This window comes from Acomys minous (genome assembly GCF_964271855.1).
Source record: "Acomys minous genome assembly, chromosome: 4".
Lineage (NCBI taxonomy): Eukaryota > Metazoa > Chordata > Mammalia > Rodentia > Muridae > Acomys > Acomys minous.
Genome location: NC_140486.1, coordinates 91,450,034 through 91,474,821, shown reverse-complemented (window position 1 = coordinate 91,474,821; position 24,788 = coordinate 91,450,034). Strand labels below are relative to the sequence as shown.

Sequence of the window (24,788 nt, the reverse complement as noted above, 5' to 3'; positions counted from 1 at the left end):
GATAAAAGCCAGAAATAGGGCCGTAAGTGGTAAGGACAGGGCGGAGAGAAGCAACTTATGAAAGTCTGGATAGAGGCAGACCAAGAAGGGCTTTCAGGATGACTGGCTTTGGAGAGGAATTAAAGATGAAAGAAAATAGGCAAATGTGCCACCTGAAACAGAATTAAAGAGGATCAAGGTTTGGGGTAGCTGGGGTTGTAGTAAAAGGTATAGTACTGACTGTGAGTCCGTAGAGATGCACAGCAACAAGTGGACACTTCATGAAGCCAAGGGAAACATCTGTCCACATAGATTAAAACTAGAAGTGTTGGGGCTGGAGTGATAGCCCAGTGGGTAAGAGCAGTGGCTGTCCTTACAGAGCACCCAGGTTAAATTCCTAACACCCATATGGCAGCTCACAACTGTCTGTAACTTCTGCTCTAGGGGTTCTTATACAGGCATACATGCGGTCAAAACACCAATGCATATGAAACCAACCAGCCAAACAAACAAACAAAACTAGAAGTTTCCTTTCTCAGACAGTCCAAACACACACACACACACACACACACACACACACACACACACACACACACACACACAAACCCCAAAAAACAAAAAACAAAAAACAAAAAACCCCTTTGTATTAGTCCTATTCTCTCTGGCTACCTTAAGTCATGTTTAGTTTTACCTGGTTTTCTAAATGTGATGCCAGGACTATCTTCAGAGTCACATAGGTTACTCTGTTTATAATGTCAAATCTAAGAGGAAACTAAGGATCCTGTCCCCTCAAGTTTGAAAGACTAGGCAATACAGTTACTACGAACTGAGTATCTCATCTTAATCCCAAGGAAAGCTGTTTGAATATTTGAAGCAATTAGTGTGTCAGTGTCATTGTCCATGCATCCTTCAAGGGTGAGCATAACAAGCTAACCCAGTGACTTCTACGCCGGTTATTCATCAAGGCTCCTCGCATTTAAGTTTAAAATAAAGTATTAAATAAGCCTAATTCCCTCTTTCTTGTCTGCTGGGTGGGAAGCAGAAACATCCTCCAGCATGTATCACCAATCCTCCTTTTATCAATTTTAAGGCAGGGGCTCACTTGATTACCAAGGCTGACCTTGAACTTGTGGTCCTTCTGCCTCAGACGCGCAAGAAGCTGTTATCATAGGCCTGTCCCACAAGGCCTGGCTAAAACATCCCATATATTCCTACTACCAGAACTACTATAGAACGTTTGCTGTGTTCTAGCTATTTTTATTCAGCGGCAGGGATTAAACTCAGAGCCTTGTGCCTGCTAGGCAAGCACTTTCCGATCACAGGTATCCTAATTTGACATTGTAATGCTGCCACTTACAAATGTGTTGGCCACATTCACAACTAAGTTGGGAAGCCTATGGCCTGGTCACAAGTGAGACATGCTTGACAGATGTTTCTCAAGACACACAGATGCATTCAATTTTTACAACACACTACCATGGAACCTAGTTTTTTGATTTTACAATCTATTATAAGTATCTTTGCAAAGTCAGTAAAAACATGACTACATAATAGAAGTTCATTATTTGTTTAATAAAGTCCTACTGTTACTTTTTACTTAGATTTTTTGTAATTTTACATCCTCATCTGCATGTGGTGGTGAATCTCTGTAATCCCAGGACTGAGGAGGCTGAGGTGGGACTATTATTCCAAGTGTGAGGCCAGCCTAGGGACACAATGCACTGTCTTAATAAACTAAAATTGTACATTCTCATGGTCAAAACCACAGGTATTTTTAAACCTTAAATTTTAAAAGCAAAATAATATATATTTATGTTGATTACTTTTCTTCCTTTACTAACTACTTGGACTGATCTTGCTTTCTTCCCCCTCCTATTCACTGACAAAATCATTATCATCCTGCCTTAGCTTTACAATGCTTTCCTAGTATTTAAAAACTGGCATTAAAAAGTACCTAGAGTCAGAGTTAATAGGAAGTTATGCCAAAATATGACATACACCTTCTTCCAAGGCTCAGGGAACACTAGTAGAGAGGAGGTGGGAGGAACGTAAGGGCCAGAGGACGGGAAGAAATGCTGTTCTGGACATGACACAGCTGAGACACTAACATGCTCACTACAGCTCTCATCACCTGCATGAGCCATGTGTAAGACAGGACCTGTCACATTCTATCCCGGACTGGGGCAGGGCTTCATCAGTTCTCTCAGTGAGGAACTATTAGCTGGTTGTTGGGAGAGGGATGGATGTAGTTTTCAGTGGGATAGCCACTGACAAGCGGTTCATGCTTCAGTAACTCACTCCCCATTCATGTTCATGTAAGCAATCATAGTTAAACTTAGTGGATTATAACAACAACAACAACAACAACAACAACCAGAAAAGACATCAAACTAGAAGAGATCATGGAAGGAAGGAGTCTGGTGAGAGTAAAAGGGTAAAGACGTGATAACATGACCCAAATACATTATATACATATTTCAAATTGTCAAAAAATAAAAGATTACTTTTGTAAGTGTGGTGTGTTTGTTAAGGAACTGGGATGAGCAAATGAAAACTACAACTGTAACTTGGCAAGAAGAAAGGAGAAAAGCTAAGTTTTCTTAAAGTCTACATTCAACCACATATTCCACTTTTAGGTCTTCAATGCTGGAGGACTGCCTAATAATACACTGAACATGTCTCCTTCTCAATTCTAAATCATATTTCATGAAACTGATTTCACTTTTATATGTATGATCGTGTAAGTGTGGAGACTAGAAAAGAAGGCAGTAGTTTTGGAGGCTAAAGAAGACCCCAGATCGTCAGAACAGAGAGGAAAGGAAAGCCTGACTTGCAGCACAAATACCCGGATGCTCAGGAGCTCCCACACTGTAAAAAGCAACATGAAAAGAAGGGCTGAAAATTAATAAAGGGTGCACTGTAAGCTCTTTGGGAAGAAATGAGTATTTCTCAATCACTGTAGAAGAAAAGTCTATCCCACTGTGAGAGGCGAATGGAGAATTACACAGATGGGTCTTACTCACCTAACACTTCAGGTTGACTGAGACTGAGTCTGAAACCCCAGGTCCCTTCCCTCTCTTGGTTCCCAGGTCCTTTTCATATAAACAGAGGATTAGTGAAACCACTGGGAACCTGGTCAAATTCAAGAAGATCCAAGATACTAACAGTTAGGACCACCACTGCCTAACAGCTAAGTTCACGGTTTGGAGCTGTTGGGCTCCAAGTATATTCACAAAGCTTCCAAAGTAGCTTATTAGTCATTTTAAGTCTGTCTATTAATCACTGCATGTGCATGAGCCAAGGGCTGTCTACGTGTACGTACATGCTCTCCCACTAAGCTACAGTCCTACCTCCTAGTTTCGCCCCACTTTAACGTCGAGCAGACATCCAGAGTATTAACAATTTGGTGAAGGCCTCTACAAGGAAAGTGGAGAGTAAGGTGAATGGAGATGAAGAGCTATATGGCCATGTGAAAAGAAGAAACTCAAAATAAAGCCCCAAACAAATGCCCCTTTTCTGAGGATAAAAGAAGACAATGCCTTATGAAACACAGCGTACTATGAAAATACCAAAGATCCACCCAGGGAACAAAAGGAACTCTTGGAAACATGATAACAAAATAATAACTCACCAGTCAGGATGGAGTGTATTGAAGAACTCCTAGGAAGTAGAGCAAAAAGACTAAAAAGCATCAAAGAAAATGAGGAAGATGAAGCAAGCAAGCAAACAAACAAATCAACTACCACAAAACATAGTCCCAGAAGCATAACAGCAGGATCACAAGGATCCTGGAAGATATAAAAAACAACCAACTAACTGAAAGAAATCTCCCAAGACTGAGGGTCTGAGTTTCCACGATAAAAGACCTACTGAATACAGAGAGTAAAAACAAACCAATTTATTAGTACTCATTATAAGTAGGGCTCTAAGGGTTTTATAATATAACAGATATAAGAAGTAAAATTAAGTCTTTTCAAAATTTGTAAGCAACATTAAGTAGACCATAAAAAAAACTTCCAAAAAGAAAAAAAAAGTCTTACCAAGAATTCTTATGCCAGTTAATCTTTTCTTCTCAAGATTCTGTTAGCTACATGTTCTACTTAATCAAGGATACAAATTAAGAAAAAGTCACGAGAGCAGAAAGCATTTCCAAGATGACTCTATAAAGTCAACTCGGGGAACAACCAGGACAGACAGAATATGCTGAGCAGGACAGAAGACATGCTGAAGGGTGCCATCCCCAAGGAGCCTGCTCAGCTGAATGCTCAGAAGCGCCCTGATTTCTCTGTGCGGGTTTTACCAAGCCTGCACTAAGTGCCACCTCACCTGATAGACTAACGTATCTCCAAGCTCACCTACGTGGTGCTGTGTCACTCTGCCATCTGCAGGGGAACCCAGCTCTCTTATGAGAAAACCCAGTCAGCCTGCTTACTCTTTCTGACTCGCTATTCCTGCTCCAGTCTCTGACTCACTCCCACCCTCATCCCAGCTGGGCTGAGTTCTGTATTTCCCAGGATTTATTCTCATCAGCCACTTCCATTGGAGATTATCCCCTCCCTGCCCCCACCCCCAAGATCGGGTTTCTCTTGCAGTCCTTGCTGTTCTGGACTTGCTTTGTAGACCAAGCTGGCTTAGAACTCACAGAGACCTGCCAGCCTCTGCCTCCTAGTGCCACCATGCCCAACTCCATTGGAGATTTTTAACTCTTGGAGAAATTGAAGTGAGGCAAAGCAAAGTTTAGCCAGGATTATTTTTCTCTGGGAGCCTTCACTGTAACGAGGCCAACAGCCAGGCGTTGTAGTATACACACCTTTAATCCACAGGGTGTATCTCTGGGAGTTTGTGGCCACCCCAGGCTACACAGGACATTCTGTGTCCAAAAATGGGAAAAGGAAACACCACATTTTACCCTAGCAGGTTTCTATTTATTTGACATTTATATTAAGCACTGCTTCACTAATATCTAGAAAAAGATGTTAGCAAAGGAAAAAGAGAACAAAAAAAGAGATGACAGCCTTAAGGGCAGGACACTTAAAACAAAACCAGACTAAATGTGTTTAAAATGCACAGGACAGAGGCTGCTATCATCCTTAGGACTGAGTCACACATCAATTAATTTCCTTATTCTGTTTTTTAGTATAAGAATATATAAACTAGGCTTTCAAATTAACTGCACCCCCACATCCCAAAGTAAGTCTATGTGGTATTAAAAGCAAAAACAACAAAACCAAAATAAAACTAAAAAAACAAAGCAGCTGTCATAATCAAGGTTTCATTGCTTTGAGAGGGCCAATTAATTAGTTAGTAAAAAAGTAATTATTTCTGGGTCATATCCCTACACATACTACATTAAAGTTTAATGATGCATTTTACTAATATGTTAATCATTACTATAATTCCTAAACATACACTATTGCTAATAGTAGCAGGAATTCTGATATTCTTAAGAAAATTTCATTCAGTCTATGTCTATTTTTATTGAAAATTAAATCCTCTTGGATACATATTGCTCTTGGAAGAGACACAGCTTGGAATCTCTCCACATAATTTATACCTGGGCTAATGTGGCAATCTGTGGCTGGGCTTGAACTGTCATTTGTTGATTTTCAGCTTCTGTTACAGCAGCATCTCCACTCTGCTGGTTGTCTGCTCCAGATTCCATGGTCATTTAGTTACCTACAATAATATGGAAGAGTGTTTGTTACAAGCACTACAGTGCTTTGTACTTTTGTGACTTTAAAGGCAAACTACAAGTTATAAATAGGCCTGCATGACGGTTCGGCTAGTAAACGTACTTAGACATCTAGTTAAAACAGAAATCTGCTCAGCTAGAAACCCTCATACCTTCAAATAACAAAAACAAACAATGAATACATCCAAAGTCTTCCTTTGGGTGGTTCTGTTTCTTTCTAACAGGAAATAAGGAACGGTCCCTCTCTCGACTTTCCCTTTACTAATGAGGACTGGAGAGGTGGCAGCAAAGCTGACTTTCCCGAGCTGTACCAGTCAGGTTCAGAAAGAGGGTAGAAAGCAGGAGCCTGGGTCAGGTTTGAGAGTCTGAAGATCCTCCTGTCCAAGCAAGAAGCAGAGCAACTGTAAGCTGCTCCCTGGGAGGTAACTGGTGACAGGGCAAAGCAGCCCAAGTTGAAAAAGCCCATGTAGTGGGATACAGGGGTAAAAGGTAGAATAAATGGCCAGAGCCCAATCAGAGACTCCAATCACTGAGAAAGTCTTGAGGTGTACTCCTCACCTATGGCGAGTACAACATGGCACTACACACAGAGAGAGGAGCTGAACACCGTTTTATGTTTGACTATAAAATTCTGGGTAAGTCAACACTGGACTTGAGTGCTTTTTAGACCTTGTTTTGCTAAGAGTTTTACATATTTCTGTAGTGTTCTGGCACCTCAGAGAAGCAAAAGCCAAGGGAGAAGAGCTTCCAGCTGCAGAAGTTACATACAAATTTTAGTAAGTTTTCAGATAACCAGGAAAGAAATCCTTTCTAACTATTTTTTGAGGGAAGGTTATACTTCTGGTGTACCCCTCTTATGACTCAGTGCCGACATACTACCAGACAAAAGTGAATTTTATCATGAATGGTAACTAGACTCATCTCTCCAACAGAGAAACCTCAATGCTTTACCAAACAACTCTAAAGCTAATTATCAAAATTGAAATTCATCCTCATGATCATTATGTACTATCAAAAATGTATCCAGTATTCAACACATCGTTATTTATAAAACTTTAAATTGAAGATAAAATGTCCCTTCAGAAATTAATATAGAAACTTAAAAGTACCAGTATCCATAAAACACAGATGGCAAAATAAAAATGTCACCAGACTTGACAACATCATTATTTAAAACAGCCATAAAGCTCCTGGGATTTCAGAAGAAGTAACTGCCATGGCCACCACAATATCAACCCAAGTGCAACTTTGAGTCAACATGAAACTCTCAATATTTGTTCGCAAAAATCTAGTTCAAAAGTATTTGATGTAGAATGTTTTTTAATACTACAAAACTAGAAACACTATCTTTAAGAGGGATATCAAAATAATTAATGCAATAAAAAGAAACCTGTTTACAATGTAATGACACTAATAGAAAAGAATCTCATTCATGATTTTAAAAAAAGAGTAAAATAATAGATGTGAAGGTGTGTCCATGGAAAGGGTGTGTGGAATTAAACACTAAGCCGGAAGTGGTATCTACAGCATTTCTTATAGGGTGACAAGTCTCACCATTTGGTAGTATTTTTATGTATCAGTACTGCTAAGATTATTTTCCTTCTAGAGAACATAGATTTAAGAGTGGTTTTTGTTTGCTTACTTGCTTTTTTGAGACAGGGTTTCTCTGTGTAGGCTTGGCTGTCCTGGACTTGCTCTGTAGACCAGGCTGGCCTCAAACTCACAGAGATCCACGTGCCTGCCTCAGTGTCCTTCAGTGCTGGGATTACAGGCATGTCCCACCATGCCTGGCTTGATTTAAGACTGTTTGAAGCGGTGCCTGAGTGCTGTCCTAGCAGCTGCCCTTTCTGCCTCACTGCATGGCCATGGACATCATGAAGCACCTCAACAGGCCCCTTGCTTGGTCATGGGTTGTTACTGTCACCACCCTCCTGGCATCTTCAGCACAGGATGAAACACTCCTAGGGTACCAGTAACTCCCCTTAGTCCTAAGTGCCATAGCTAGATGTGTGCTATCCCCATGAGTCCACCAGCCAGACACTGAGACATCTCTCAATAAAGGCATCATGCTGAATGAGTGCTCTGAGCTGTAGGTGGCAGATCCTATGTCGCCTCGGATGTGCTGCATCTGGGGCTTAGGGGCCCCGGTGACCAAGGGGAGCTGGAGGGCCTATTACTATGTGTCACCACTACCTGTATTTCTCACTGTGTACGCAAGGCTGACCCACACACACTCTGGGTCCTGCCTTGGTTGTACAGCCAAGTGCTTCTTTGTCTCTTTCTCTGTTCTCATTCATTATTTGTTAGCATAACTTAAAAATAACAACAAAAAAGAATGTTTGAAGTTTAAGAAAAAACTCATGAATATCAAAAATCATGAAAAATATTTCTGCGCTACGGCCCAAAAACTGTATTTCAACAATGATTTGGAGATACCCATTGATGGACATCTTCTCAAACCTCACTTTTTTTTTTTTAATATAAAATTACTTTTTTAGGGCAAACTGTTTACTCTGTATTTACAAATGGAGGAGGGGCTAAAATAACCCAATTATGAAACTTTACTAAATTATCATTGCAGTTTTACTCTAAATTTTTAAAGAAAAGCATAGAATGTAAGAAGAAAACAATTTAGCTATCCCAAGGTATCTACACTTTTGACCTGAAGGAAACAGCATGTGATACAAAGTACTCATTTCAGGAGCAGTAAATGAATACCGGTATACCTCTTCTGCAGATAAAACATACACAATCATTTTAAAAGACTTTATTCCAAGCCATACTTTTTTTCTTTATAAAGCTATGTTGCTATCCACATATAGTTTCCCTCTACCATTTGACCTACCATTAGATGCACGGCAGTCTAAGATGGGTCACATTCCTTGTTTCCATTGACAACGCCCTGAGACTACTCTTTTTTTTTTTTTTTTTTTTAAGGTATAAAGCTTCTTTATGCGTTTTTGGTGCAGAAAGCAAGATTCATTACTAAATTACAATAAAAGGAGAAATTTTAAGTAATTATAGCTGAAGACACTCAAAACAGGGCTGTGATTTTCACATCCACCCCCACCCCAACTAGATAATATTCTTTCTCATTGGTATGGTATCTCCAACTAAACTGCTGGTATTTTATTACTACCTCATTCAGGTGGTTACTGACCCTTATTCAGGGTAGGAACCAGCTTTAAACGGTTAACTTTTAGCTTTAAAAAATACCAACCAAATGGGCAATGGCACAAATAGTCATTGCCAAAGCAAAACAAAACAAAAAAACAAACAAAACAGTGCTGGTAGGTGCTGGGCAGATGAGAAGGTTCCTGGATCCAACCTCAGCAGACACTCTTCGTTTTCACCTTGAAGGCACATCACCACCATTCTGCCAGTCAGCCTGAGCACTTATGTCACACCTCAAAAGCTCGTGCCTGCTCATGCCCTCTAGTGTGGGAAGAACAAGACTGCAGCAGCACGGACAGCACCTTCAGTTTTCCCATTAACCCCAGTGTTGTATCTAGGCACAGACTTACCTATCAGAAACAATTCGTGGGATCCTGAACAAGTAAGAATATAAAACTTAGACCCTGGGGCTGGGGACTCAGCCTGGTGCAGAGGCAATGGCTCAGCTGGTAAAGGTGCCTGCCATGCAACCCTGGCAACCCGAGTTTGATTCCTAGAAGCCCCCTCAATAGTAAAAAGAGAAAACCAAACGGACTCCATACATGCATCCTCTACCTGCCATCATTGCCGCACCCATCACGCACAATTGTATTTTTTCAAATCATAACTCTTTTTCTTTTTGTTTTTTGACACAGGTTTCACTCTGTATCAGTCCTGGCTGTCCTGGAATCACTTTGTAGACAAGGCTGGCTTCGAACTCACAGAAATTCACTTGCATCTACTTCCCAAATACTGGGATTAAAGGCACATGCCACCACCACCCAGCTAAATCAAAACACTTAAAAGTTACTGGACTTAGAATTTTTAAATTGCAATGGGCTAATTTACAACAAAAGAATTTCCTTTACTAATCTACTTTACTAACTGTAGCCTTAAATTCAATCAATCTACGTTATATGCTTTATGCTTCTACATGCTAAGCATTGTTCTAGCAACTAAGAGAAAACAAAAAACAGAATGAAACCTTAGACAACTTTTCCTTCTAAAGCCTGCATACTGCAGTGCAGGAGCAGGGCAAGAGAGCAGGCAAATAAAAAGTCTACCATCTCAGAGGGTGGAAGTGCATAGGAAAACCAGCTTAGTAAAAATCCTGCTGGTACTGTGTGTGGCATATTACCCATATCATGGAGGCTGACCGCTGAACCTGTCCTAACAAGGGAGCGTTTAAATTCCCCTAATTAGCACTACACAGCAGTGTGCTGAATCAGGAATAAATTTGGCAGCACTACCTCCCTACGTGTCTACCCCAAGTTAACACAAATTGTCATCAAACTGCAAATTAAAGCTCATCAAAGAAAGTCAAACTGCCACTTTTACAATCACTAAGTGAAAGGTGGTTGTATACCTCCACTTATTTTTTCCTAAAATATTCTGATTTTCATAAAAACCTCAGTTCTTAAGATCTTCAACATTCTACAGTTTTGGAAACTCCACCCTCACAGGGCTAGATAGATATGGCTCCGAAGTGCAGACTGTTTACTACTCCTGCAGAGCCCTGTGTTTGGTTCCTAGCACCCATGACAGGCAGCTCACAATAACCTGTAGCTCTAACCTCTGGAATCCAAAGCTATCTTCTGGCTTCTGCTAGCACCACACAAACATGCTAGTCTCACACATGCACACACATTTTTTAAAATGAAAAAAAATTAAAAAAAAAAAAAAAGAAGCAAATCGATCTTCCTTATAACCCAGCTATTTAAGCTCCTACATCTAAATTCATAAATTTAACTCTTTTAAAGATGTGAGATAGGGCTGGAGAGATGGCTCAGTGGTTAGGAGCGCAGCCTGCTCTTCCAGAGGTCCTGAGTTCAATTCCCAGCAACCACGTGGTGGCTCACAACCATCTGTAATGTGATCCGTTGCCTTCTTCTGCAGATAAAGTACTCATACACAATAAATAAATAAATTTAAAAAAAAAGATGTGAGATAAAAGCTGGGTGTAGTGGTGCACACCTTTAATCCCTACACTCAAAAGGCAGAGGCAGGTGGATTTCTGTGAGTTTGAGGCCAGCCTGGTCTACAAAGAGAGTTCCAGGACAGCCAGGGGCTACACAGAGAAACCCTGTCTTGGGGGGGAAAAAAACAAAAACAAAAACAAAAAAAGATGTGAGATAAGATTTCAAAGAAATGCATTTCTAAGTAATAAAACAGCTGCTGCTTGACAACATGGAAATAACCTCATCAAAAATGAGGAAAAGATTCCTCAACGCAAGGAGATCACAACTCATCCTCAACTCATTCCAGGGATTTCAGGAGACCACATGGACAGAAGGCAAATGTTTCCAGGGCAACTTCAGTAAAAGGCACATTGGGGCACACAATTTAAAAACTGACTAGGGCTAGTGATGACTCAGCAGTTAGAATGTGTGCTGCTCATTCAGAGGACCTGTGTGTGGTTTCCATGAGCCACATCACACTGAGCTGTAACTCAGCTCCACAAGAACGGACACCTTTGGCCTCAGCAGCTACCTACACTCACACACACTTGCACACGCATGCACACACAGACAGACAGACACAGACACACACACACACACACACACACACACACACACACACGTTCTGCAGAAGTATATCAAGCCGTTTATGGGTCACAATAATTTCTAGTTCTTTTGTACTTGTTTAAAAGCCTTGTCAACGCATCCATCCTTCCACCTCTGGACGGATGCTCCTTTTCTCAACTGTGGCTGAAGAGTTGCAAACCCTTGGGTCCCACAGGCAGTATGGCACTGTCTACACTCCCCTGCCTTACTCCACCCCCATCCCTGCACATTCTTCCTGGCTATTCGCCTTGAAACATTGAGTTTTATCTGTTTTTTAAGTCTAATCTATCAGAATTGAGACGTATGTAATCAATAGAAACTGAGCAATGTTCCAAGTTTCTGAGACTAATAATAGTATCCTCGTGTTAAATATAGCTACCCTTCTTCGAAACCAGGTAAGAAAAAGGCATATTCATTCATCATATGCATACCGTTTTACAGACATACCTAACTCAATACTTACTAACCTCAACTGATGTCTAAACTTGTTGTATGCATTTTGAAAGAACAAATCAAGACAGGCAAAGACATCAAACAAAATAAGTTGCTATCTATATCAAGTTGAGTAAATTGTGTTCTCAAATTTGAGCCCTTACCAAGGCCTTTTTCAAACAGAGAATACATCTATACTTAAACTCTCTTCTCTAGATAACAAAGAAAAGAAACCCTGTAATATGAAGGCGATTATAATGTAACAACTTAACTTAATTCTAGGGGCTAGTGAGAGAGCGAGAGCCTTGGTTAGTGTTCGCTACTCTTCCATGATCAAGCGTAGGTCCCAGCACCTACACCAGGTAGTTTACAAGTGCCTCCTTAATTTATAAGTTACAAGTAACTCCGCCTCCAGGAAATCAGACACACTCTTCTGGCTCTGCAAACTTAGAGGGTGCGCATGTGTACACACACACACACACACACACACACACACACACACACACACACACACACACACACACACAAATCCTTGAATAAATGCCAGATGGAAAGAAAGGCTTTCTAGTTCTCATGCTTTTGCAGACACGCTGCACCCACTGTAAATACCACTGCGAGCTAACCACTGCTCAAGTGGAGGCAGCAACAGCAACACTGCACTGTTGCTTAATGATGCCCTGATTTATTTAAATCAGAGAAAATTTAATTTTAGTACTGAACGGTTTACTGGAGTTTTGTAATTACCAGGTTATTGGAATGCCAGTTTTAACACGTTTAACATGTAACACAGCTTAAGAAAAAAGACAGTTCTCAATACAAGCAATCTCCAAGAGTGAACTAGGAAAATGTTAAGAGATTATGTAAACTGTGGAACTTACTTACAGCAGTCACTTATGAAAATCTAGTATGTAGTTCCTTTCAATGAGAAAGCTGTCAGGCCGGGCAGTGGTGGTGCACACCTTTAATCCCAGCACTTAGGAGGCAGAAGCAGGTGGATTGCTGTGAGTTAGAGGCCAGCCTGGTCTACAAAGCAAGTCCAGGACAGCCAAGGGTACACAGAGAGACCCTGTCTTGAAAAACTAAAAAGAAAGAAAGAAAGAAAGCTGTCGAACATTATCAATCCAAAGTTTTTGTCTTGTTTTTAAAGTACTGGTAATATTCTCTTGCCTCGTTTTCTTTAAGGTAAGACTACACATAGCTCTGAAAACAAGCTTTCTGCTATCTGGTCACACGGAGACAGTGCTGCCTGGCAAGAAAGCACACCTCTGTAGCATTTGACATGATTACATTTTTTTTTAATGATGGTATTAGTCTTTTACTTATTTATTTTTAAAGATTTGTTTATTATATAGTGTTCTGCTTGCATCTACACCTTCACACTGGAAGAGGGCACCAGATCTCATTGTAGATGGTTGTGAGCCACCAAGTGGATGCTGGGAATTGAACTCAGGACCTCTGGAAGGGCAGCCAGTGTTCTCAACCGCTGAGCCTATTTCCAGCCCTAGACTTGTTCTTTTGTTTTTATTTTGTTTTTTGTTTTAGCATTTATCATGTGCATGTACAAGTATGGTGGTCAGTGGACAACTCTGTAGTGAATTCTCACCTACTATGTAGGTTCTAAGACTGAACTCAGGTCATCAGGCGTGGCAACAAGCACCTTTACCCACTAAGTGATCCCATTGGCCTCTTTTGGCAACACTTTTATCCCATTTCTTCCCAGTGAACTTTCTTTGCAAACATCCATCCACCTTATATCGAGTTTTACATTAAGCTTTTCAAAAAGCCGAGCCTTCAGGCGATGACTACATATAAAGTGATACAAAATGGACCTTGAAGCTCATTTCTTAAAAATAAAAAACACTACACACCTTCAACAAGTAGTTACTTTTATAAAAGCAGTTTTCACACTGACAGAGGGCAAAGCTATCATTAAGTTCTACTTTATAAACTAGTTCAATTCCCAAACTGTAAGGACCCCAAAGTGATGTAAGAGCTGAAGGTAAAGGTTTAGCATTCTATCTGATGTGGTTAGCAAAACCTAAATGAGTAGGTGAGACTACTACACTCAATGGACACAGCGCCCATGTGTTTGTTTGTTTGTTTTTTGGGGGGGGGGCTTTTTGAGACAGGGTTTCTCTGTGTAGCCCTGGCTGTCCTGGACTCACTTTGTAGACCAGGCTGGCCTCCAACTCAGAGATCTGCCTGCCTCTGCCTCCCAAGGGCTGGGATTAAAGGCGTGCACCACCATGCCCGCTCCATGTGTTTTTAAAGCAGCAGCATTAGTTATTTTGAACTAAGTCTTGAAATGCTATTCTTGGTGAAATATTTACAAGTCAGATATGGAACAGTGAAAGCAGCTCCCTGATAGGGCAGGGGTCTTAGAACCCACTCTCTGGCTTCAGCTCTGACCTCACAAACTACTGGAGATATTGAGAGGTCTGTAAGGAATGTACAGGCTTCAGGGCTATACTCACAGCCTTCAATATGATAAAAGTGGAGAATTGTCTGTATAGTCAACAAGGAAGCTCTACAGAATACAAAAACAAAAGCAAAAACCCAAAAAACGAAATTTATTTTAATTATATGTTGCTTACCAGTCAGTCGGCAAATGAAAAAACCCAAGATATAAAAGACTATACTTAAAACAGACCATGGATATTCTATAAGTTGATAAATTATCATGCACACAATGGTACAAATTTTATGTTTTATTGTATTTTTTAAATTACGGTTTATTGTTGGTGTTACACACTATAAATATGGACAAATATATAATGACATACATCTACCATTATAGTAGCATACAAAATATTTTCTTTCTTTCTTTTTTTAAACTCAGAAACACAATTTACTAAAGGCTGAAACATAGTAAAAAAAAGACAGCTCATAGGGAAAAATGACCAGCAGAAAACCCTGAAGTTCCGGGTGGACTGCCTGCACCTGCGCAAGACGCTTCCCATGTTTGTCCCCAGAATATTTTTCTTTATGTACCGTTCTGAGAGAGTTATTTTATGTTCAGTGTTCTTATCATTGGTCTTGAAATAACATCAAGTCCAACTTTCCAGGGAGATATACTTTTTTACTATCATGATACTGATTTCTCAAAAAGTCATTTTGATTAATACAATCACAACACTATTCTTAGGCTTCAGAGGAAGATACTACTATGTAAAGTGACATACATCCGCCATTATAGTATTATACAAAATATTTTTCTTTATGTACCATTTTGAGACAAGTTATTTTAAGTTCAGTATTTTCATCTTTGATCTTGAAATAATTAACATCACGTCCAACCTTCCAGGGAGATGTACTTTTTAACTATCATGACACTGATTTCTCAAAGTCATTCTGATGAACATAACTGCAACACTATTCTTAGGCTTCAGAGGAAGATACTACTATGTAAAGCATCAGAATTAATGAAAACTCAAAGCACAAGACACTTTTTAAGCTACAAACAATAAACATCCTCTTTAGCTTAAAAAAAAAAAAAGCTACAGTCAAGCCAGGCCTGGTGGAACACAACTTTAATCCCAGCACTCAGGAGGGAGAGGCAGGCAGATCTCCGAGTTCAAGGCCAGCCTGGTACACAGTTCAAGTTCCAGGATAGCCAGGGCTATACAGAGAAATCCTGCCTCAAGGGAAGAAAAATCTGCAATTACAGGAAACATCTAAATAGTTTTATTTGCTTTCTTTAACTGTACAACACTAAAAAAAAATACTGCTAACCAGTCCTTTCAAATTTATGGCCCTCAAAAAGTAAATCACTAACGAAATGTTCTGGGCTTCCTGCACAATGGTTGTTGTGCTGAAAACCAAGAAAGAACAGATTAAAACACAAAAGAATGTCCTCTCAAGGATCTTACAATCTAGTTAGAGACACAATATTATATCAAAGGAGAGAAGTCTAAAATAATAGGTATGACCTGGTTACCTATAAACATTCCCTCTAAACAAGCATTACTATTTAGTAAGTTACTGAAAACCATTTGGAAATGACTGGGATATAAGAAATTGGGGGGGGGGGGAAAGGCCATGACTTCTCTAGTGGTACAGATCTGATTAATAAAATAATGAAATTAACGCATTTTCCCATGACCTACACTAGAATATTTTCTCCAAGTGAGCTATTTATAAACTAAAGCTGATATGCTTAGAGACAAACTTTTGTAGTTATTAATAAGAGCCTTGAGAACATTTTCTAGACATACTGCTACAAAAAGAAAAAAGAAAAAAAAAAAAGAATGCTTCCCTGTGACAATTGAGTACCTGTTTAAACTTTACAGTCTCTCTTTAAAAAAAAAAAAAGACTAAATTTCCCAAATAAAGAAGTTTATAATACACCACACCCAATGACACTATAAATTTACTAAAACCAAACAAAACTAGCCAGTTATTTTGTTATATTCAAAATTGTAAATTCTTGGTTTTCATCTTCATTTTCTTTCATAAGTCATTCCAAAAAAAAAGTATATGGACACAGATTAGTGGAGAGGAGCAGAAGGCAGAATACAGCTCCACATTTATTCAGTTGCTTGTTTTTCATTAAACAGTGCTTTCGTTTGATGGGCTTTCAGAGTTACTCGGAAAAATGTGACATTAAAAAGAAGAAAAGATACTAGCTGAGGCAGAGGCAGAGAGGCAGAGGCAGACTGATCTCTCTGAGTTCCAGGCAAGCCTGGTCTACAAAGCAAGTCCAGGTCAGCCAAGGCTACCCAGAGAAACCCTGTGTGTGCTGGGGGTGAGGGAAATACTAAAGGCACAAGCAACAGAAGAAAAACAAAGCTGATGAACCAGAAATAAAAATGAAAACTTTCATGCCTCAAGGGTAGTGGCACACACTTTTAATCCCAGCACTCAGGCGGCGGAGGCAGGCAGACCTCTGTGAGTTCGAGGCCAGCCTAGTCTACAGAGTGAGTTCCCGAATGAATTTTCTTCTCTTTAAACTCTTCACGACAACACTGAGTTGTCTCTTCATCACCACACCCCACAATATGTACTTCAAGTTCTCTGTGGGTAGGAGATGGATTCAGTCTTCTTTACTCACAGTGTCTAACACTTAACATCCAGGAATTATGTTCCTAACTACCTGAATAAATTTTCTTGTGATTATTCTACCAACTGTGAATTGATGATCACCAAATGTTCCATGAACAAATTAGGTTTATAAACAGCAACACACAACAGCAGGATATTACTATTATTATTTGCAGCAAACTATAAGGCTTCTACTGATTCAAGAAAATGATACCCCTTAAGAGTAACAGTGGCTGGCTGTGGTGGGGTACACCTTTAATCCCAGCACTCAGCATAAGAGGCTGAGATGGGTAGATCTCTGAGTCCAAGGCCAACCTGGTCCATAAAGTGAGTTCCAGGCCAGCCAAGCTGTAAGTGGGAAGACTTCTGTTACAAAACAAACTAACTACTAAAATCACACCAAAACAAAAAGTCCAAGCTGGGTGAGATGGTACATGTCTGTAGTCCCAGTACTTGGGAGGCAGACGCAGGCGGATCTCTGTGAGTTCAAGGCCAGCCTGCTCTACATAGAGCTCCAGGACAGGTAAGGGCCATTATATAGTGAAACCTTGTCTTGAAAAACCAAAACCAACCAACCAACCAAACAAACAACAACAACAACAAAAAAAAAACCTGAAAAATGTCTTACTATATCCTGGTTGAAATTAGCATAGTTTGTTACATCTATATCATAATTATAAACAGAAACATGTAAATAACCAGTTTATTAGGAATAAACCAAGATGGATTAAACAAATCTTAAGTTTCAAAGATCCACTAATGTTTGGGAAAGAACTTTCCACCACTACTGTTATCAGTCAACTTTCACACCTACTCTTTCCTCCTCCATCAGTCTTTTTTTTTTTTTTTTTTTTTTTTTTGAGACAGGATTTCTTAGCCTTGGCTGCCCTGGACTTGCTTTGTAGACCAGGCTGTCCTCAAACTCACAACCTTCTGCCTGCCTCTGTCTTTCGAGTGCTGGTATTAAAGGCATGCACCACCACATCCGGCACCTCATCAGTCTTTACTTAGCTATTTTTATCTTCCCACTTGCCTCACTCTCTTCAACCAAGTATTAATTCTTTCTCTTTTCTGGGAAAAAAAAAAATCTGTGTCAATCACCTCCTTACCAAACCTTGCTTTGATCTATTTAGATCAAATCGCCTTGTTCATTATATGTAAGTGGTCTCATTGAGGCACATGACCAGTCACAACTGCTGACATTTATGTAGATAGCCTCAAGAATTAAGTACTTAATTCTGGGCAATTTTCATGGTTAGAATATCTAATGTGTGCATAAATTATAGGTAAGTTTATCTGCTAAAATGAATGAGAATATGAAAGGCAATCTTTTTCAGGTAATCCAATAGATAATCTAGGCAAAATATATAAATATTTTTAAATGCACTTATTTGGAAGAAGTAAGAGAACATAGGCAAGAGTGTACACATATTAAGGGGAAAATGCATTTTGAATGATGGAAAAGACTAAATGGCTACCCTTATTCAAACCTTAAAACCTACATTTAGCTGGGCGGTGGTGGCGCACATCTTTAATCCCAGCACTTGGGAGGCAGAGGCAGAGGCAGGCGGATCTCTGTGAGTTCCAGCCCAGCAAAGAGAGTCCAAGACAGCCAGGGCTCTGTTACACAGAGAAACCCTGTCTCAAAAAACAAACAAATAAACAAACAAACCCTACATTTATAGATGAAGTTTACACTTATTTTATTTGTAAAATTTAAAAAATTAAACTGAGCATCTTATGCATGAAACAATGATTCTAAATCAGCCATGCCTTTACTCTCAGAATCTTGGAAAGAAAACAGGTGAATCTCTGAGTTAAAGGCCTGCCTGATCTACATCACAAGTTCTAGGACAGCCAGAGAAACCTTGTTTAGAAAAACAAAACAAAACAAATCTCACTCATCAAATCTCTATAACTGCTTGGTACACACCTTAATTATGCAGCAGGTACAAGTAGTATGCTAATATTTCATAATACTAAGAAACCCTCCAAGTAACAGTTAAGAGTAGTTTTATAAGACTGCAACCTGCAAGCCAGGTGTGGTGGCACAAGCCTTTAATACCAGCACTCTGGAGGCAGAGGCAGGCAGATGGCTCGGAGTTTGAGGCCAGCCTGGTCTACAAAGTGAGTCCAGGACAGCCAAGTCTACTCAGAGAGAATCCCTGTCTTAAAAAACAAAAAACAAAACAAAACAATACAGCCTGCAGCCTGCATGGCCACAACACTGTCATTCTCAACTTAATCCCTTAGCCCTACAAACAAGTCTATCATGACGACCTTCTTTAGTAACTAAAAGACAACAGTGGGGTGCACTGTTTAGAAAATCTGTAACACGTATACTAAAAATGTACTATAGCTTAACACTGCTTTGAGGAGCCCAGAGGAAACAAAGAGCTCCTGAGCCGTGCTCAGTGCTGGGGCTGAGATGCAGTTTATTGGTCCAGCTGACCGACTAAGGGCTTTCAACAATCAAAAAACTGAAGCAGGACAGTGGGAGCCTCAGCAGACAGGTGGGTGCCAACCTATTTGCTGTCTATGTAGGCAAGAAATGCAAAACTCACTGATCAGTTAAACTAAGAAATACCTTCTCAAAAGAAAATATCTGAGTCCTGTAATCCTAGTACACACACGGCTACAAGGTAAGACAGATGATTTCACGTCTGAGGCCAGCAAGGGCTACATAATGAGTTCTAGGATAGTCTAGACGATGTAACAAGACCCTCCTCAACTAACCCAAACAAAAAGAAAAGACCCATCCTCTCCTACAAACAAAACAAAACACTGGCCTAAATGAAACAATCTTTTTTTTTTTTTTTAATCAATAGAGAAAACTTTCAATACTCTTTTGGAAAAAAAAAATAACTGAACATTCAGGGTGATAAGAATTTTAATGAAGCAAAGTTACAAGTCAGAGCACTTTGTTAACTTTTTGCACAGATTGTCCCTATATACATCTTAATCTTTTAAAATGTTTATAGAGCAGAGCTAAAAATAAAGCAGTTGAAATGTAAAGTTCCTCTCTCAGACAAACTATTCCATTATTTTTCACTCAAATGATTCTTAAAAGCTTTTGTTTGAGACCATGTTTCACTATGTAACCTTGGCTGGAGAGAAGGCTGGCCTTGAATTCAAGATCCAGCTGCCTTTGCTCCAAGTGCTGGGATTAAAAGTATCCACTACTACCAAGCTTGGTGGCATTACAATTTAAAATATCATGCATGAAGCAGCTTAGTAAATGGTTAATAGATTTGCTTCTTTTAAAAAGCTCAGGATGGAGAAACCGCACAGTGGTTAAGAGCGTACTGCTCTTTCAGAGGATCCAGGTTTGGTTCCAACACCCACATGGTGGCTCACAGCTGCCTGCAACTCCAGTCCCAGGAGATCCAATGTCTTGACCATCTTGAACTCCTACACAGACAGGATGCCCATTCATACACTCAAATATGCATACATACATATAAATCTTAAAGATCTTTTAAAGGGGGCTTTATGTGTTTATACAAACCAATTGCTAAGCCGTTATAAGTAGCCTGGGGAAAGTGTCAGAAGGACAAAGAGGGAAAGGAGAAGAGAATTCAAGACAGTCTGTAGAGTCTGTCATTATCTGTACAAAGAGATACACACGTTTGCTTATATATGGACGGAGCATCTCCGAAAACAGGCAACACTAGATGCCACAGAATATAGGATATTTTTGCTATACTTTATATTTTGTACTACAACTGAGTAATTTTTAAAAACAAAACTAAAAATATAAAAACAAAAAAAATCCCAAACCCTTTTTACCTCCCCAAGTGGTCTCTTTCCTTTGTTTTCTAATGACAAATAACTGTTTCCAACAGTTCCTTCAAAGTAAAGAGAGTGAAATTCCTAATTGGGTTTGTTGGTCTTTCTGCCCCAGTATATTAAATACAGTGAGTTTGGTGAAATTAAGACACCTATATATAGAAAGCCCCAAAGGTAGGTAAAAGCTAAGATGAACAGTTATTTGCTGAAGAACCACCTTAGGAAAAGCACTTTCTATTTATCTCAAAAATCCCAGAAATACATGTTATTATTGTAATTTTACAATTGAAGAAACTGAGGCAGAGAAATTAGATTACTTTCCCTTGGTCACAAAATTTCCCAAGTGCAGGTATGTGACAGGATCGGCAATGCTAGGATTCAAACCCAGACTTGATTTTTTTTTTTTTTTTTTTTTTTTTTTGCAAATCGAATGGCTGCTTTTTCATTATATTGCCCATCATAGGACGTATTAAATATTCTAATCATTATGGGTTACTGTCACATGTTCTGACAGTAGTCAAGTCCACACACACACATGCACAGAGAAACTACTGTAATTGTCTTTCTTCTGATACCTTGTATACTCTTAAGCTCAGAGTTGAGCTCTAACTATTCAAAACACAGGAGCCAACACTGGAAGTAACACAGCAAGATGTTTACAGGAATGCCTAGTAGGCAAGTTTATATGGCTGTACTTGCTAACCTGTTTATGGAATGATTAACATGTTACTTTTCAGTGACACAGTATAAGCACTGTCACAAGTAAACAATGTTCTCTTCTGGTTTTTTTTTTTAAAGGCATATATGCTTTTAAAATGCTTGGTGTTCTGCAACTATTCACAAAACCAATGAGTCTTACGAGACACAACTACTCTAAGAAAACTGAGATTTCTCCTAATTTCAGATCTGACAAATAAGTTTTTTAAAGTGGAAAAAGGAATTTTATGGATCAGGTTTCTGTTTCTTGAGGCTCTTATATAAAAAACTGTTCAAAAGTGGTTAATACTAGTTTTAAATTCCAAATGGAAATGTTCACTTAGTGTCCATTAGGTAAATTCTTTCAAATAATTCATTAGCTTGCTAAATGCACAGATTCATCCAAAAATAAAAATAGATAAATAAAAGAAGAAAGAGGATGCTGCTATAATTTTCACTAACCTAGGGGAGAATTACAATTTATTGCCAGGTTCCAGGTGAATGCTTAAAAATTAATGTAGACAAAAAGTGTTCGAAGTTTCACTTGCAATTGCTGAGAGTCAATTTGATTCTCCATAAAAGACTCCATAAATAAAATTTAAAATATCTCAACACTAAAGAAAATAATACACATCAGGAAATTTTTATTTTATTCTCACAGGGGAAGAATCATCTTCATGTATCATCACTATTGGTTTGTTGAAAAGCTTTTGGAAAAATAAACTATTTTATCATCATCATTACCATTTATAACTTCCTCAAATCCTATGGAAACACTCCCACTCCCACTACTGCGTCTTAGCTTTCTTGACAATGGCAAATTGTTGAGTTGCTAAAGATCAGCAGTGCAACATAGTCAAGTTTCAGAGTCCTTACTGACACACACAAGAAAATCAAATGCAATGGTTCTATTACCAATGAGTATGTATTCCTAACCAAAAGCCTTGTGTGCATCAATCACAATTCAAATGTATAGTAACTAGTTGTTTTAAAAGCCAACTGTGCGTTTCCAAAGTAAAGATTTGGGGCTTTGCTTTTCAGTTGGGAAATGATCCATAGAGGCACAAGATTTTAAAAGATGTCCCAAAAGTCTCTTATGCTAAATCTTTAGAAGGCAGATGCGATGCAAACTGAGGCTAGCAACAAACCCTTAACTTTTGAGAGGATATGGCAGGTTTAAATAGGTCATACTGCAATGTCCTTTAAAAATGTCTTTCTGTCTTTAATATGTCTATGACTTTGTGACAGTTGTCTTTGCCAATATTCTAGGTGAAGAGGGAAAAAAGAAACACCACAACCTCTGCTGGCTTAAATTGTCATCTACCTCAGATTGGGAATACACAAATAATGAATAGTTTCAACGACTATTTTTAGCGTGAGAATTATATCAACCCTCCATTAAAGTTTAGACAAGCACATGAGAAACATGGTAGTGAGTGAGCAAGGGGAGATCCAGATGACTCAGAAACCTTGGCAAGGTTGCCTCCCTCAGTGATATAAAACAAAAAATACCTAGGCTAATACTCGCTTCTAAGAAAGGTTTCTGAACGATTGACCTCAAGTGATTATTATCTTACTGAAAAGGGTTAAAACCGAAACTGTTTTCAAACACCAGCTTCCCTTTTACAAGATCCCAACAGTTTCTGTAAAAAGTTATTACACATATGTTTTCTTAGCACCCCTTTCTTTCCCAAAAGAATATATTTCCATGACTACCGAGTTGTTTTTCTTCTTCGTCTTCAAAACCGAGGAGTGAGGGAAATAGTGTTTAAAAAAAAAAAATCCCCCTTAAAACAGGCAAGGGCAGAAAGAAGGATTTTCTCCAACCGCGTGGGAGCAGGGCAGAGGGGCAAGAATAAAATACAGCACCAGAGAAAACCTTGGGTTTCGAACTTTATTGCACAAAGAGCGGAGAGGAAAGCAGGTCGGACGTTGTGGCTCGTACCCTCGCCGAGCGGGCACCGCCGCGAAGGCGGCAGCACCTTCACCTCCTCTGCCCTCAACTGTCGCCTTCTTCTTCCTCCTCCTCCTCCTCCTTCTCCACCCCCCACGGGCACCCAGGCGGCGGCCCGGGCGGCTAGCCCGGCAGTGCCCGGGCGGGCGGGCGAGCGAGCGAGCGAGCGGGCGGGCGGGCTGGCAGGCGGCGGCGAGGAGCGGGGGGCGGCGGCGGCGGGCGGCCTCCCCCGGGGCGGCTCCTCCGCTCCGCTCCGGCTCCGCGCCCGGCCCGGCCCGGCGGCGGGAACGCGGGCGCCAGCTTGCCGCGGCCGGCCGCCCGCTCGCTCGCACCCCGCCCCGGCCGCCCCCCGCCATGAGCGCCGCCGCTGGCTGCAGGCAGAGTCGCTGCCGCCCGGCAGCCGCTGGCTCCAGTCCGCCGCCATTATTCTTTGTTCGCTGCGAGCGGCGGCGGTGTTGTGGGGCTCGGGCGGAGGCTCCATCTTTACCGCGGCCCCTCCTGCGAGGGGAAGGCCCCGAGTGCGGGTGTCCGGCGCCTCCCCGGCCCCCCTCCGTCCCCCCGGCTCTCTCGGGCTCCTGCCTCCTCCTCCTGCTCCTCTTACCGGTGGTACAAGCTCCTCCGTCACTGCTTTCGTTCGCGGCCCGGATCTCGCTGGAGTTTTATTCTCTCCCCCACGTAACACACCGCGTCAAACTACACCTCCGCCGCGTCACTCACCAACACTCCGCTTCTCCCAGCCGCCCGGGCCACAGGCAGCAGCAGCCGCCGCCGACTGAGGAGCCGCAGCCAGGGAGCCAGCCAGCGCCGCCCAGTGCCGAGTGCGCAGCGGCCACTCACGGAAACAGCCGAGCTCCGCCCGGAGCCGCTCGAGAGGCCCCGCCCCCGCTCTAGTTGCGGAACCTGCCGAAGGCCTTCGGTCCCTTCCGGGAGCGGCGAAAAGGTTGCTCTCGGAAGGCAGGTGTAGGCGGTCTGGGACCGGCTCTGGAGGAGCCACCCAAACCTCATGGCGGCTGTGCGAAGGCTTCGGACGCCCGCTGAGGAAATTTGGAGGAAGCGGGTTTTGTGTGTGGCCAGATGAGGGGATTCCCGGGGTGGCGGGGACTTGCTGGAAACCCCGCGCGGTCTGCTCCTGCGGCGGAAGCAGACGGCCCGGAGACTTTGACACTTCGAGGGGGCCCAGAGCCGCAGGGCGATGCTAGAAAGGGTGCAGACACCGGCCACCGACCAGGGGGATCTGCAGAGAACTGTCTGCATGGGGGGTTAGGGGGCGAGCTGGTTCTTTGCTGAGAACGTGTGGCAAGTTGGATTCACCTCCGCTGGGCGGACAGCCAGAGGCCCGGGATACGTTGTCCTCCCGCCGAGGCCCGAAAAGCGATCTGCCCTGGCCGGTGCGGCTGCCAACACTAGAAATAAACCCTCACCCTACCAGCTTGCCTTTTTTTCAGGCAACATCCTGCATTGCCTTTTCTGCTGCGGCTGCGTGCTGCGT

The 24,788-nt window shown here is 41.1% G+C and overlaps 1 protein-coding gene across 7 annotated transcripts in view; it reads right to left on the bottom strand.

Moving 5' to 3' along the window:
* The window catches only part of CREB1 (cAMP responsive element binding protein 1), a 60,383-nt gene extending 36,288 nt beyond the window's left edge, over positions 1 to 24,095 (bottom strand). For 2 of the 7 annotated variants that reach the window (XR_014778709.1, XM_084779298.1), the window contains exons 1-2: positions 23,901 to 24,089; positions 5,534 to 5,655 (exon numbers count right to left, since the gene is read on the bottom strand). Coding sequence is in view for 5 of the 7 variants with exons in the window: in XM_084779298.1 (XP_084635424.1) it covers positions 5,534 to 5,647 (114 nt within the window). In the remaining 2 variants the exon portion in view is untranslated. Of the gene's footprint in view, positions 1 to 5,533; positions 5,656 to 23,900 lie in introns of all 7 variants that reach the window. The other 5 variants (XM_084779302.1, XM_084779300.1, XM_084779303.1 and 2 more) reach the window with 5 other exon arrangements.
* Positions 24,096 to 24,788: the final 693 nt, after the last annotated feature.